This window comes from Narcine bancroftii, chromosome 5 (genome assembly GCF_036971445.1).
Source record: "Narcine bancroftii isolate sNarBan1 chromosome 5, sNarBan1.hap1, whole genome shotgun sequence".
NCBI lineage: Eukaryota > Metazoa > Chordata > Chondrichthyes > Torpediniformes > Narcinidae > Narcine > Narcine bancroftii.
In genome coordinates, this window is record NC_091473.1 from 242848688 (window position 1) to 242863455 (window position 14768).

Consider the following 14768-nt stretch of genomic DNA (forward strand, 5'->3'; position numbering starts at 1 on the left):
GAAATGGGACATCAGTTGCCCTGTCCAATAATGGAACCCATCCTTCTCTTCCGATCCAACCATCACCCAAACCCCAGAGATCTTAATCTCTCCACAAAGATCAAAGCTGTAACCATCTTGCCTTATAGGTAGTAGGAGGTGGAGATAGTATATTGTGGCATTATACAACTGAAGAAGGTTATTAAATTCATTATCAACCAAATTTCATTTCCCTGTAAAATGTTCTGATCAGATGCCAGTGTAAAATCTTTCACATGAGTCAGACCTGTTGAATTATGCTACTGTAAAATAAGAAAAGAAGGTTATTTTAGGAGACTGAAGACTGTCCTGTGCTGAAGTTGTGCTGAGGTAGGGTCCCACATGGAATCCGGATTCTTATTGGTGGAACCTCTGAGGATGATTCGGAGAGGAATACAGAATGTTTCCTTGGTTGGTATACCTGGCTTGTTGATGAACCAAGGCAACACAAAAAGCAGACTGGAGAAGAAATATAAGAGCAGGAATGTAATTTTGAGGCTTTATAAGGCAATGATGAGACCTCACTTGGAGTATTGTGCACAGGTTTGGATTCTCATTTAAGAAAAGATGTGCTGACATTGGAGACGGTTCAAAGGAGGTTCACTGGGATGATTTGGGGAATTAAAAGGTTATCATACGGAGGAGTGTTTGACAGCTCTTAGCCTGAAATGGTTGGAATTAGGAGAAAGAAGAATGATCTCATTGAAACATTTTGAATGTTGAAAGGCATGGACAGGGTAGATGTAGAAAGGTCTTTCCCATGGTGGGAGAGTCTAGGACAAGGGGGCACAACTTCAGGAATGAAGGGTGTCCACTTAGAACTGAGATGTATAGGAATTTCTTCACCCAGAAGTTGGTAAATCTGTGGAATTTGTTGATGTAGGCACTTGCGGAGGCCAAGTCATTGGGTGTATTTAAGGAAGAGATTGATAGGTCCCTTCTAAACTATATTACAATTATATTGCAGTCTTAATAGATTCTAGCAATTAAAAAATTTCTTCCTCCTTCTGTCTGTAGGACCTTTGTTATTATTTTCCCAACCAGAAGAAACAATGTTTCCCATTTAACCACTCAAAAACTTCTAATGTCTTGAGAATTTCATGTGGACCTTCCCTTAACCTTTAATCCTCCCAATGCAAAAACATTTCCAGTTTTACAATCCAACCTTTGTAACTGTACCCATACTATTGTTAAAAATTTGGTGAATCTTCACCATAATCTTCTCACATCTCTGGGCAGCATGGTTAGTGTAGTGGGTGGCATGGTTTACGTAGCAGTTAGCGCCAGTGATCGGAACCAGGGTTCAAGTCCCGCATTGCCTGTTAGGAGTTTGTATGTTCTTCCCGTGTCTATTTATGTTTCATCCGGTTGCTCTGGTTTCCTCCCACCCTTCAAGATGTACCAGAGGGTTGGAGGTCAATTGGGTGTCATAGGATGGCATGAGCTCATGGACCAAAAGGGCCTGTTACTGCTGTATGTCTAAATTAAGATTTTATCTGTTATATCTTGAGAATCATGTGTTAATGTCTTGGGAATTCTTCACATTAATCAATGTTCTTGCTTCCTACAGCTATCAAAAGAGACTGAACGTCTTCAAGCCATGATGGCTCACCTGCACATGAGGCCATCAGACCCAAAGCCTTTCGCCCAGCCTGTGAGTATTGTAACCACATCACGATAACTTTAAAATAAAGAAGTATTCTCATTTCTATAGCACCCTTCATCATCTCAGAACACAGCAAATATGTTTCACAATCAATGTACTTCTGATCCCTGGGAAAATGTGGGAAATAATCTCCAAAGTCCCTGAACAGCGATGAGATCATGGTGAGATAATCTGCTATATAAGTTAAGGGAGAATGCTTCAACTTTTCTCGGAAATAGGACGCTTGACTTTACCTGTCCATCTCAGTAAGGAAAAAAGGGGCTTTGTTTAATTTCTTATCTGAGAAATAGCACCACTGGACTAATCTGAACCCTTGAGTGCAGTTTAAATCACTATCTGATTTAGAGGTAACATGTCTGCTTACATAGACAAGGCAGATTTGGATTGTGCAATGTATATTAGATCACTGTAACTGCTTTTTACTTACTCATTCTTCCATTAGTTTGTTTGCTCTATGTGATGCATGTAAGTCATTTAATTATCTTCCAGAAACAACAGAATGAACAGCCAAAAGTAAATCACTGAGGGTTTACAATAAAACTCCTGCATACCTATAGGGATTGGTGGATGCCGGATATTCTAATTTTCCAGTTGTTTGAGACTCACTCTTACAATGCCTAACTAATAGACTAGGATTAAGAATAAACAGTTTAAAAGACAAAAGACAGCTCAAAATGTAAAGTAATTTGAAAAATAATCAGTATTGCAGTCTTTAATTAGGTAAATTTCACGTGAATCAGGTAATTCCTGTAATTTGCAAAATTTAAAATTGAACCCCAATCACTGGTGGTGTAACACCCATGTACTAACAGCTATGCTAACCCTCCTGCCATCATAATTACCCCCCTTCCCCATTTACAGTTAAAGCCTTATTCATATACTTGATGATACACGAATAAATATAGACTCTTACCAGGCAGGAATAGGGAGACACTTTGGTAGAGTCGCCCCAGCAGTGAGCAGCATTGCCGGCTCTTCATTCAGGGCACCGCCATTTTATTCAAACACAACTTTATTCAAACTTTATTCGAACAGCTGTTGCGGGTGGGGGACGTCTGGTTGAATATTTGCTGCCATCTTCACCAAGAGGTTGCTTCAGAGAACACTTACTTTTATAATTTTATTTTTTTATTTGTTCCTATTTATTTCACCTCTCTTTATTTATTTATTTCCTCAATATTTTTTTTTGCCATTTGCTTTAATTCTGGATTACGGGAAATTTAATGCATTTGCCACACACATCTCTCTTCAATCTAAAGTCAATGATCCAGCAATGTAAAAATACAAGCTAAAACTTGGTTTTCTCCTCAAGGGACAGTCCAATTCTTTTACATGGGTGATGGGCAGGCTTTAAAGCAAGTAAAAACTCACCCTTCAGGAAAATGGTTGAATAAAGTAATAGACAAAATGGTTTTCATGATCAGATCTGTGAATATCAGGCATGTCTATGATGCTTCCTTAAAACCATGCTGGGTAATGTTGTCTAACAAATGTTTGGGGAACAAATAAAAGTGAATCTGAAAGCAGAAATGCTGGGGACCTCAGCTTATCAAGTAGCTTCTGAGAAACCAGTTAATGTTCGAGCCATCAACCTTTCTCAAAGCTGTTGACGGACAAATGAGAAACCCAGTGGCTGCAGATTCTGGAGTCTGGAGCAAATGAAGAATTGCAGCCTCCAAGGGCAGGGGTGGGGAGGGGGTGGGGGGGGGGGGAGGGAATAATGGGCCAAGATCTAAAATTTTGCCTGACTATTTCTCTGCAATGATGCTGTCTGACCTGTTGAGTTCCTCCAGCAATTCTTTGTTTCCTGTCTAACCAGTGTTTGTCTGGACTTCTGTTTGACCCTGGTACTTCAGCCTTGGAATGTCTTCAGTCATTCTGCTTCTATATCCAAACCACATTTTCTCTCTCTTCCACTCTCACTTTATTTTCTGTTTCCTCTCCTTCCATTATTCCTGTTCCTGAGAACTGCACCTCTACCCTCAAAAGTTTAGAGATGAGAGAAGAGCCCTTTGAAATGTATAATGCTCCTTATATTCAGGATGATTATACCCTGAGCTGGGTGTCTGGAACTAGGGCTCAAAATAAGTCATTCAACACTGCATCTGGTGGGTAAAGAGTCATTGGAATCCAGAATGCAATAGAGTTGTGGAGGCTTAGTCATTAAGTATATTCAGGATAGAGTTTGATTTTTGGAAGTGATAAGACATGGGTTTCTTGAGGAAAATGGCACTAACGAGTCTGAATAATACAGCACAGAAACAAGACCACTCGGGCCACTGTCCATGCCTGTCTACATTAAGCAATCAGCCATAAGACATGAGGGACTAGGCAACCTATTCCTGGTTTGATACTCACTCACTTACTCCATGTTTTGTTTCTGACATCCCTTCAGTTTCTCCTTCATTCCTTTCTTCAACTTTACAACATCTTCAGCCATTTGTTTTCTTTCTCTCTTTTCTGCTCTTTCATTCCATTCTTTATATCTCACTCATTTTGTTTTATCTTGCCTAACCAATTTTGTGAAACTTGGCCCTGGGATAATGTTCATCTAGTGATGTTGGTTGTGGGACAAATAATGGGCACGATCAACTCTGCCACTACTCTAGGAGTGCTAAGGAATCCATCCATAAGGCAGGTTGGACCTTGATTTAATGTTTGCTCGAAAATGCACTGCACCATTGTGCGTAATGTTTTCTCTGCAAGGGTCTGCCTAGCTTTGAATCTGCTATGTTCGAGGCAGGAGTGTCATCCACCAAGGCAAGCTAATGCAAGAGGAAGGAGTACTAGAATCTTGGACACAAGGAAAATCTTGCTAAGTCTCTTGTTCAAATCAAGTCATACTCTTCACAACCTGAGTGCCATTAATAGTGGGTGATCCAATAAGTCATTGTGAGCCACTTAACCTTTGATTTCTTACCTTCTCAAATTATTGCCATCCAATAATTATTCACCCCCTGACATTCATCACCTCTCTTCCCCAACTGACAGTCAAAGGTTTTTAAGCTTTTGAATGGGAGTTCGTTAGTTATTTGACAACTCCTCCTAGGAGTGCACTGACATGGTCGATGGTTGAAAAAGGGTCAAGCTTGATCATGATGGTATTTGTGCCTGAGCATCTGGGGATACCATAGCATGGAAGTTATGTTACAAAACTAGCTGTGCAGAGCCCCAGAGATATTCCATATATTGCCTTGGCAGCTGATGCAATTAAATTGTTAATTAACTAAGTTCAGGGGTTAAAAAAAAACCATAGCGTCTGATTGTGTTACAAAGCGATTTAATTCACTAATGTCCTTTAGGGAAGGAAACTTTCTGTAATTACTTAGCCTATGTGAGATGCTAGTCCTCAAATGCAAAGTAGTTGGCTCTTAGTTTGCCCTTCAGAAATTGCCCAGCAAGCTAGCTAGTTCAAGAGTAGTTGGGTATGAGGATTAGATCCTGACCTTGATATTGACAACACAGAAAATGTGTCTCATGGATAGAGGGCATTCAGTGCAATTTAGCTGTGCTGGTTTCTCATCCCAATCCTACCTTCCAGCACTAGATCCAAAGTCCAGTAGGACACTTCTCTTCAAGTACAGATCCAACGTCTTTTAACTGTAATGAGGATTTCCGCCTCCACCACCTTTTAGGTAATGAGTTCCAGACCCCAATCATTCTCTGGGTGAAAGAAATTTGTCTCAGTTCCCCTTTAATCCTTCCAGCAATTACTTTTAATCGATCTCCCTTGGCATTTACCTCTCTGTTAAGGAAAACCTATTTATCTGGTTTTCTCACAGTTTCATATATCTCAATTAACTCTCCTGTCAGCCAACAGTGTTCCAAAGAAAACAACCTAACTGTACATTCTTTCTTCAGAGCTACAATTTTCCATTTGTGACAATATTCTCATAAGTCTTCCTTGCACCTTGTCCATTGCAATCATGTTGTCAGAATCAGAATCAGAATTTATTCTCATGAACAAGTCACAAAATTTATTGTTTTGTGGCAGCGTCATAATGCAAACATATATCTAAACCAACATAAAAATTGTGCACGAAAAGTCAAAGTGAGGCAGTGTCTTTGGTTCATTGATCATTCAAAAATCTGATGGCAGCGGGGTAGAAGCTGTCCTTGTGCCGCTGAGTACTCATCTTTCAGCTCCTATACATTTTACCCGATGGTAGCAGAGTGAAGAGGGCATGGCCTGGGTGGTGGGCATCCTTGAGGATAGAGACTGCCTTTTTAAGACATCGTCTCTTATAGATGTCCTCGATCGAGTGAAGTCTGGTGCTTGTGATGTTCCAGGCCAAGTTATCAACCCTCTTGTGCTTTTTCATGTCCTGATGTTGCCACCTCTGTCCCAGACAGTGATGCAACCAACCAAAATGCTCTCCACGGTACACCTGTAGAAGTTCGGTGACATAATCAATCTCGTCAAACTCCTCACAGCGTATAACTGCTGGCAAGCCTTCTTCGTAATTGTATCACCATGGAGGCTCCAGGACAGATCCTTGGATATGTAGACACCCATGAATTTGAAGTTCTTGACCATCTAAACTAATGAATCACCTTGTCCTGACTTCCTCCTAAATTCCACAATCATCTCCTTGGTTTAGCTAACGTTGAGTGCAAGGTCGTTGGTGTAACACCACTCAATGAGCTGATCTATCTCCTCCTGTACGCTTGCTCATTCTGTTTGTGTTTCTGCCGACAACCATAGTGTCATTGGTAAATTTGTAGATAGTATTGCAATTATGCCTGGCCACAAAGCCATGGGTGTAGAGTGAGTACAGCAGTGGGCTAAGCATGCATCCTTGGGTGTGCCTGCATTGATAATCAGTGAGGAGGAGAGATTGCTTCCATTTCATACTGACTGTAGTTATCCAATGAGGAAGTCAAGGAGTCAGTTGCAGAGGCCCAAGGTTTGGACCTTGTTGACCAGCACTGAGGGAAATATAGTGTTGAAGGCTGAGCTGCATCAATGAAGAGCAGATGTATGTATGTTGCTGTTTCCAAGGTGATCCAGAGCTGAGTGGAGAGCCAGTGATACTGCACCAGCTGTGGAATGATTGTGAAGTTTGGCAAATTGCAGTGGGTCCAGACCTTTGCTTAGGTACGTTAATTCTGGCCATGGCCAACATCTCAAAGCATTTAATCACAGTAGATGTTAGTGCTACTGGGTGATTATCATTGAGGCAGCTCCCACTACTCTTCTTGGGTACCAGGATAATTGATGCCCTTTTGAAGTAGGTGGGAACCTCTGATTGCAGCAATGAGAGATGGAAAATATCCGAGAACTCTCCATCTAGTTGGTTGGCACAGATTTTCATTAACCTGCTAGGTTCACTGTCAGGCCCTAACACCTTGCAAGGGTTCACCCTCTTGAATGATGCTCTGATGTTGGCCTCAGAGATAGATATCATAGAGTCCTTAGCCTTTGCAGAGATACTCCTAGGCACTGTTGAGTTCTCCTTCTCAAAGTGGGCATAGAAGCTCATTGAGTAATTAAATATCCTTGCTTTTAGGCTGTAATGGCCTGCACTCCCTGCCAGAGCTAGCGTGTATCTATTTCTGTCTCTAGCTTCCTCTAGAATTGCCACTTTGCTGCAGAGATAGCCTTCCTCAGGGCGTACCTGAACTTCTTGTAGAAATATAGAGCCCTGGCCTTAAACACCCTTGATCTTGCCCTCAGCAGATTGCAAATCCTTTGATTCATCCAAGGCTTCTGGTTGGGAAACACCTGGTACATGTGTATGTGCACACTCTTGTCCACTAAGGTCTTGATGAATTTGGTGACACCTGTTACATATTGATTCAATTCTAAGGATGAGTCCTTGAACATGGTCCTGTCCACCGATTCAAAGCAGTCCTGCAGACACTTCTCCGCCTCCCTTAACCATACTTTCGCTGCCTTCACCACTGGTGTTGTGGTCCTCAGTCTCCGTTTGTACGCCAGGAGTAGAAGTACAGCCAGTGATCAGACACACCAAAGTGCAGTCATGGCGTGGCTGGTCTCGCAGGTAATGCGCTGGTGGTAGTTTGTTAGAGTTTTCTTCAAGATGGCCTGATTGAAGTTCCCTACATTGATCGGGAAGGCATTAGGATGCGCTGGCTGTCTCGTGGCTGCTGATCTCAGTGCTCAGTCCCTCCAGTGCCAGCCTGATGTTAGCTTGTGGTGGAATGTAGACTGCGACCAGGATGGTGGCTCTAAACTCCCTCAGCAGGTCAAATGTGTGGCACTTAATTGCCAAATGTTCCAGGACATAAGTCACATTTGTGCACCATGAACAATTGATGATGACACAAACACAATTTCCCCTGGCTTTTCCTGACGGCATTGTCCAGTCAGTGCGATAGAGGGTGCAGCCCTCGGGCTCTAGCAGGGTGCCCTTTGTTTCTGTGAAGCACATCACACAGCTCTTCCTGATGTCACTCTGATGTTGTAATCTGGCTCAGAGTTCATTTGTTTTCCAAGGAATGTATGCTGACCAGGAGGATGGGGTAGGGAGCGGAAGCCTACGACAAGGTGCCATCTTATTGTAGTTTAGTCATGAGAACTGTGTGTAGTATTCAACTTGTAGTCTGGCATGTGGGCCTTGTCAAATGCCTTGTTAAAATATTTCATCAATTCAAACAAACCCATTGCTCTCATCAACCCTCTTCAGTTCCTCTGCAAAAAAAACTCACTCAAGTTGGCGAGACATGATCTTCCCAAACAAATCAATGCATTTTCTCACTGATTGATCCGTGTCTTTCCAAGTGAAAAATTGAAATATTGTAGTCAGTGCATATATTTTTAGCAGGCAAAGATATATTTAATCTGATCTTGCCAAATGTATATATTTACAAGGATGCTAAACCATTTCATAATCCTCTTTTACTCTGTTGATCACTTCAATATTTCACACTTTTTTGCCTTCACCTCTTTTAGAAAAATATTCCTTTCTAAATTTATCCATATCCTTTCTCTCCAGTTGCAGGTACATTTTCGGTCCATGTTTTCAAGATTCACTCCTTTCCTTTGTGTAAAATATTAACACTTTACACCAAAAGGTAGGAAGTGTGATAAAGAAGTTTGTCAACAGTACCAAATCCTTCTCTGTCAACATTCAAAATGCAAAACCTCCTTGGATTTCCTTTGAGTTAACTTGCCCATATTCTTTCCCTACTCACTCACTGCTTTCTGAATCTCATTTTTAAAACTCAGTCCTGCATTTTTTATACTCTTCCAGACATTCCACTTGCAATAAATTTGTCTGTATTAAACTCTTTGTATCTGACGTGTTTCCTACTTTTTGCTTTTCTCCCCCCTCCCTCTATGCACCAGGAGGCTCGAGATTTGGCACTCCTACCATTTTGGTGTGTGGAAACACTGACCTTGAATCCTTGGAGTCTCTTTTCAATTCCCTTTTTGCTCCAAGATTTTTGCTAAATCACATCCCAGATTTCAAATTTGCCATTTTTAATTCTTTCATCTATATCCTTAAAGGTGTTATTTCGTAGCAGAGCAAAATATCTCTGAATAATCACCACGAGCTCTAAACTGTTCTTTCAGTGATGTTCCTTTCACGCTGAAAGCTTTCTTCCTGCTAACTAATCCAGAATTGCACTCCCTCATCTTGGACTTGCCATACACTGATTTAAAACCCAGTCATAGATTTAAACAACACAAGTCGAGGCCATTTGGCCCATGATAACTATTAAATACATATCCCATTTGCCAGCACTTGGTCTGTAACAAGAATACAATTTGGCAAAGTTGTACAATATACCTCTTGCACCTATTATATCCCATATTAATTTTAGGCTATATTAGGATTATTAACTACCCTGTCAGTAAATATTAGGACCTTTACCAGCAATATTGTAATTGAAATAACTGAAATAACCCAACTTGCTTACAACCGCTGTGAAGGCTCTCAGATGAATGAGTGCATGGTTGAAATCCTGGAAGTCTCTGTGGAAAACTCTCCAGAATGAATCATTATCATGATGGTGCAGTGTCATCATTCCACCCTTAGATGTCTCTAGCTTCTGGACGTCGTCATAGGAAATATTTCTCGAACTCTGGCTGACATCTAGTGGCAAATTCATGCAACTGCACAGCCTTTTCCTGTTCCAGTCCTTTGTTCTCATTGTGTGCCATTACATGCGACTTGGGCATATATGGTATATCATTGGTTGCCCCAGAGAAGTATTTGGCTCCTCCTGAGCTGCTTAATTCTGTGTGATTTTTTAAAAAAAGCCACCTCAAAGATTCAAAATTCTGAGCCAATATTGATGAAGAGATTGGCCCTATATTTGCACGGTGTGTGACTTGGAGAGAATCCTGTTTGTGTTCTCATGCTTCCAAAAATGGTAGCATTCATGGGCTTAGAAAATAATGTTGATGAAGCCTTTTCAATTTTCTGTCTTCAATACTTGAGACTCAACCTCCTGTTTGATTTCCTAATGAACTCATGGCCAGATCAAATATCACTGGGGGGGAAAAAAAAAGCACAATAAAGTTGTTTCTTTTTAACATTTCTGTGTGCAGGATTTCATAGCTACTCTAAACCCACAAATACACCCCTTTGAAGGTGTGGTACTGGAAGTTAATTACATGTTCTTTTGTGTCAGAAACCTCGTATGTAACCAGTGATACACGTATATCAAAATGAAAAGAAAACATTGGTCCAGTGGAGGATGAGACGAGAGAACTAACAATGGAGAATAGATGGATTGCGGAGACATTTAATTATTTTGTATCAGTTCTTCATAGTAGATGAAACTGAAACATCCAAATGGCAAAAGTTAAACAAGGGGTTCTCAGGAACTAAAATAAATTTACTGAATTTTATTGAGGACGTATCAAGCAGGGTCAGATAAAGGGGAGCTCGGTAATAGGCGATCGATGAGATGCCACATAAAAGAATACTGAGTGTTTCTCCCTCTTGTGCTTCTCTTCGTCCTTTTCAATTCTTTGATTTCTTCTACTTAATTCAGATTGTCTCGCCATCTTCTCTCAATTGTACAAATTGCACCAGATACCCTGCTCTGAATCCAACTTTAAAGATGTCATTGCATGGGTGAAAGTTCAGTCTGGGCAAAAAAGACCAGTTGTCTAAGAGAGGGAAGTATTTATCTGGCACAGATACCTCTTTGAGAAGAGAAATTAAAGCAAGGGTAGCCGAGTTGGAGTGCGCTGCCAGACAGTCACGATCTTTATAATGAGAAAGGGGAGGCTGGTGACAGTGCCTGGCTTCTGCAACAACTGTTCAACGTGTGGAACAGCAATGGTGGAAAAGAGAAACCTGTAATCTACTGCATTCTTGCACTGAAAATAATTCTTGATAATTAAATACCATGACATTTAATTTAAAAATCATGCAAATAACAAAATTAATGACACCCTACAGTGCTGAGTTACTCTTTTCACTGTTATCTGTATCACTTTGTGTCACAGAATAGTTTGTAAGGGAGGTTTCCTTCTTTCTCTTTCCCCCTATTCATTTCTTGCCAATTTTTTCCTCCTTCTTTCCCCTTTTCTTGAACCTTCAACAAAATAAAAAGTAAAGTTCTAACAATGCAATAAATAAAATGCTGTCCTATCTTTTCCTTTGGCTATGTCTGTCTATGTCAAATTTACTCCCCCACGCCCTGCTTTCACCCATAACTTCCCACTCTCGCTCCAAAGTTCCTTTCAGATGAGGAGATGTTCATAGGTGTAAGGTGTAAGTTGTCATATTGAATTTATGTAACAGCTGTGCAGCAACACAAATACCTAAACAGACAAGGAAGATTCACAAAGATGATATGAAAGGAGCAGGGTTATATCTGTCAGAGCATTGAACAGGCTGCATTTGTTTTCTCTGGAAAACAAAATACTGCAAATCCCCTGGTATCTGGCACCTACTGGGATTGGTAAATTCCAGAATAGCGAGTTTTCCAGTTTCTTGAGACTCACTCTTTAAATGCCGAACTAATACACCTGCATTAAGAATTCAACAGTTTAAAAGACCAAAATACTATACTGTACTTACACTGAACAAATTTGCATGAATATATAAACTTTATTTTCAGTTACATTCTTTGCAAACCATTTAACTGTTGCTGCATTTGCTGGTTCCTCTCCCTCAATGGAATCGCCCGAAAAATGAATCATAACATCATAATTAACCCCCTTCCCAAAGTTTATAAATAAAGCCTTATTAATATACTTAATATTATATGAATAAAGTTAACACTTTAAGAGAGTCACCCCAACGATGGGCTGCATCAACTGGCTCTTCATCCTCGGTGGTGTGATTTTATTCAAGCACAACTTTATTCAAACAGCTGTTCCAAGCAGAGATCGGCCAAGGCACTCCATGGCTGAATGTTTGCTCCCATCGTCACCAAGGGTTTATATGTTACTTCAGAGAACAGTTGCTTTAAAATTTTTTAAATTTAATTTATTTTATAAATTTATTTTCCTCGCTTTTTTTTTCCAGTTCCTTGAGGTTGCCAGTTGCATGAATTCTGTCTAACAGGGGTTTTACTGTATTGAGGAGCCCCTTCTAAGTTCATAAAAGTTTTAATTTTCCTCCGTACCTTTCCACCCCATCAACAAGTTAGACATTAAAAAAAAAGGTTTCCATTGGGAGAAAGACCAAAATCAGAGGTCATGTGTATGAAATAAAAACAAAATGGTGGAAATTCTGGGCAGGTCAGGCAACTAAGGAGTGACAATTTCAGGTTGATGATCTATCTTCAGTAAGATCAGTTGCCTTTATATTTGGTCCAGAGTATCATTGGTAATCTGAACCTGGAATGAGCTACCAGAGGAAGGTATAGAAGCAGGTACAATTATGAAATTAAAGCAACATTTATATAAATATATGGATATTTGGTTTAGAATGATATGGACCAAATGATGGCAAATGGGACTAGCCCAGAAGGTCAACCTGGTCAGCATGGATGAGTTGGACTGAAGTGTTGTCTGGTTCTATGGTTTCATAACAGCATGACTGCAAAATACCAAGTAGATGAGAAACATTGGGCTGCATTGCATCAGTGTAGGAAGCTAAAGACGAAGAGGTAGAATGGGAGTTGGATGGAGAAAAGTGACTATGTTTAGGATCGCTCTTACGGACTAATAAATGTAACATGGTTAATAATAAATTAAGAGAAGTATTTTTCACCCAAAATAATTATAAATTCGAATGTGGGCTATCAGAATGTGATTGAGGAACGGGTGTCTATAGATAAGAAAATAGACCAAGAGGGGAAATAAAAGGTAAATTGACAAGATCAGATGGAGTGGATGGGGAAGCATAAATTAGTTGGGTTGGATGGTGTTTTGGACTCAACATGTATCAAATGTAATCTTGTTTAAAAAAAAAAGAAACATGAAAGTCTGCAGACACTGTGTGTGAAGTAAAAACACAATGCTGGAGAAACTCAGCAGGTAAAGCAGTGTCCTTTATAGAGCAAAGATAGAAAATATATAACCAATGTTTGGGGCTTGAGCCCTTCATCAAGGTATGGAGAAATGTTGGCAGGTGCCTGAACAAAATGCTAGTGGGGGAGGGTAGGGGGAGGAGCACGGTCCCAAAGGCAGGAGGTGGATAAGAGAGGGAGAACACACCAGCAAGCAGGGGGAGGACAGATGGCTCTGTGAATGGAGAAGGAAGGAAGGGGGGTTGAGAGCTGGAGGAAAGAAAACACAGGGGATGGGAAGGGAGGGAGAATGGAGCGTAGGCTAGCAGAAACCGGAGAGGTCAATGTTAATGCCATCCTGTTGGAGAGTGTCCAGTCGGAAAATCAAGTGTTGTTCCTCCAGTTTCCAGGCGGGATGTAATGTTGTGTTCCATTGTGGACCGTCTGAAGTCCTGATGAGTTTGTGAAGAGCCAGTGACTCTATTAATCAATTGTAATCCCTGCTGCGATTGTCACATGACTGCGGGGGATGCGATTGTCACATGACTGCGGGGGATGCAATTGTCACATGACTGCGGGGGATGCGATTGTCACATGACTGCGGGGGATGTGATTGTCACATGACTGCGGGGGATGCGATTGTCACATGACTGCGGGGGATGCGATTGTCACATGACTGCGGGGGATGCGATTGAGTTTAGGCATTTAAAATTTATGTTTGTTCATGAAAAATCATCCCCTTTAAGTAAATGCTTGTGGAGTCCCAATACACCTGTAATTGTACCCATTAGATGTCAGCAGGGGAGGATGGAGGTTCTGATTGCCCTTTAGGTTTACAACAGTCAGGTGTGATCAGATTCTCTTCCAACAGTCTTTGCTTTGTCAATTTAAGATGCAATACTTTTAATTGTGATTATTGGTCTATTCCTTGAAATCTCAGTAGAATACATTCAAATGATATATCTGTTATTTGGAGCTAAGTAAGAAACAATATTAAGTGAAGGAAGTCCACTAGGCCTCTGATTGAGGTTTAGTCAAGGGGAGAAACTCCGAATCATTTATTAAAAACACTTATTCTCCATTTTGTTTGTTCTTTTTCTCATTCTCATGGTGTAACCTCCTGTGAACCATCTTTCACCATTAGCTGAACCTGGTATCAAACGTTACGCTTTCCAAGAGTACGTCAGACATTTTCCCGGAAAGTTTACCTCACACACCAACCTCAGCTGCCACGCCAATCACCCCCATAAGGCAAGGGCCCTCTGTCATCAGCTCACCAAGTTTACACAATATGGGAGCCATTAGAAGGAGGCATTCTGACAAGTACTGCATGCCGATATCTTCAGGTAAGAGGCTTTCAAACGTTTACTTTCTTGTTTTGAAAAGAGAAAGTGCAGCAAACACTCAACAGAGAATGTTTTAGATGAAAATCCTCTGTTGCAACTTAGTCTAGACATCTGAACAGGGCTGTTATTGATGTGCAGTTCAAGAGGAAGATATTTGGCCCATGCTGCCTGTTCTTGCCCTTTGAAAGAACCAGTTAATGACAGGCTATTCTTCCCTTGTAATGAACTTCATTGTAAACATTAAATGTAACTCGATGTCCAAGCCCAGAGTGATGCGGGTTATACTGTTGGTCTTTGTTCATTTCTACGTGGTCAACCAAAACTTATACAAATAACCTTGAATAAAATCTGAA

The 14768-nt window shown here is 40.7% G+C and overlaps 1 protein-coding gene across 12 annotated transcripts in view; it reads left to right on the forward strand.

Annotated features, from left to right (window-relative positions):
* foxp4 (forkhead box P4) overlaps nt 1-14768 on the forward strand; it is a 371685-nt gene that overhangs the window by 311556 nt on the left and 45361 nt on the right. For all 12 annotated transcript variants that reach the window (XR_011358475.1, XR_011358476.1, XM_069941845.1 and 9 more), the window contains 2 exons: nt 1589-1672; nt 14214-14415. Coding sequence is in view for 10 of the 12 variants with exons in the window: in XM_069941845.1 (XP_069797946.1) it covers nt 1589-1672; nt 14214-14415 (286 nt within the window). In the remaining 2 variants the exon portion in view is untranslated. The remainder of the gene's footprint in view (nt 1-1588; nt 1673-14213; nt 14416-14768) is intronic.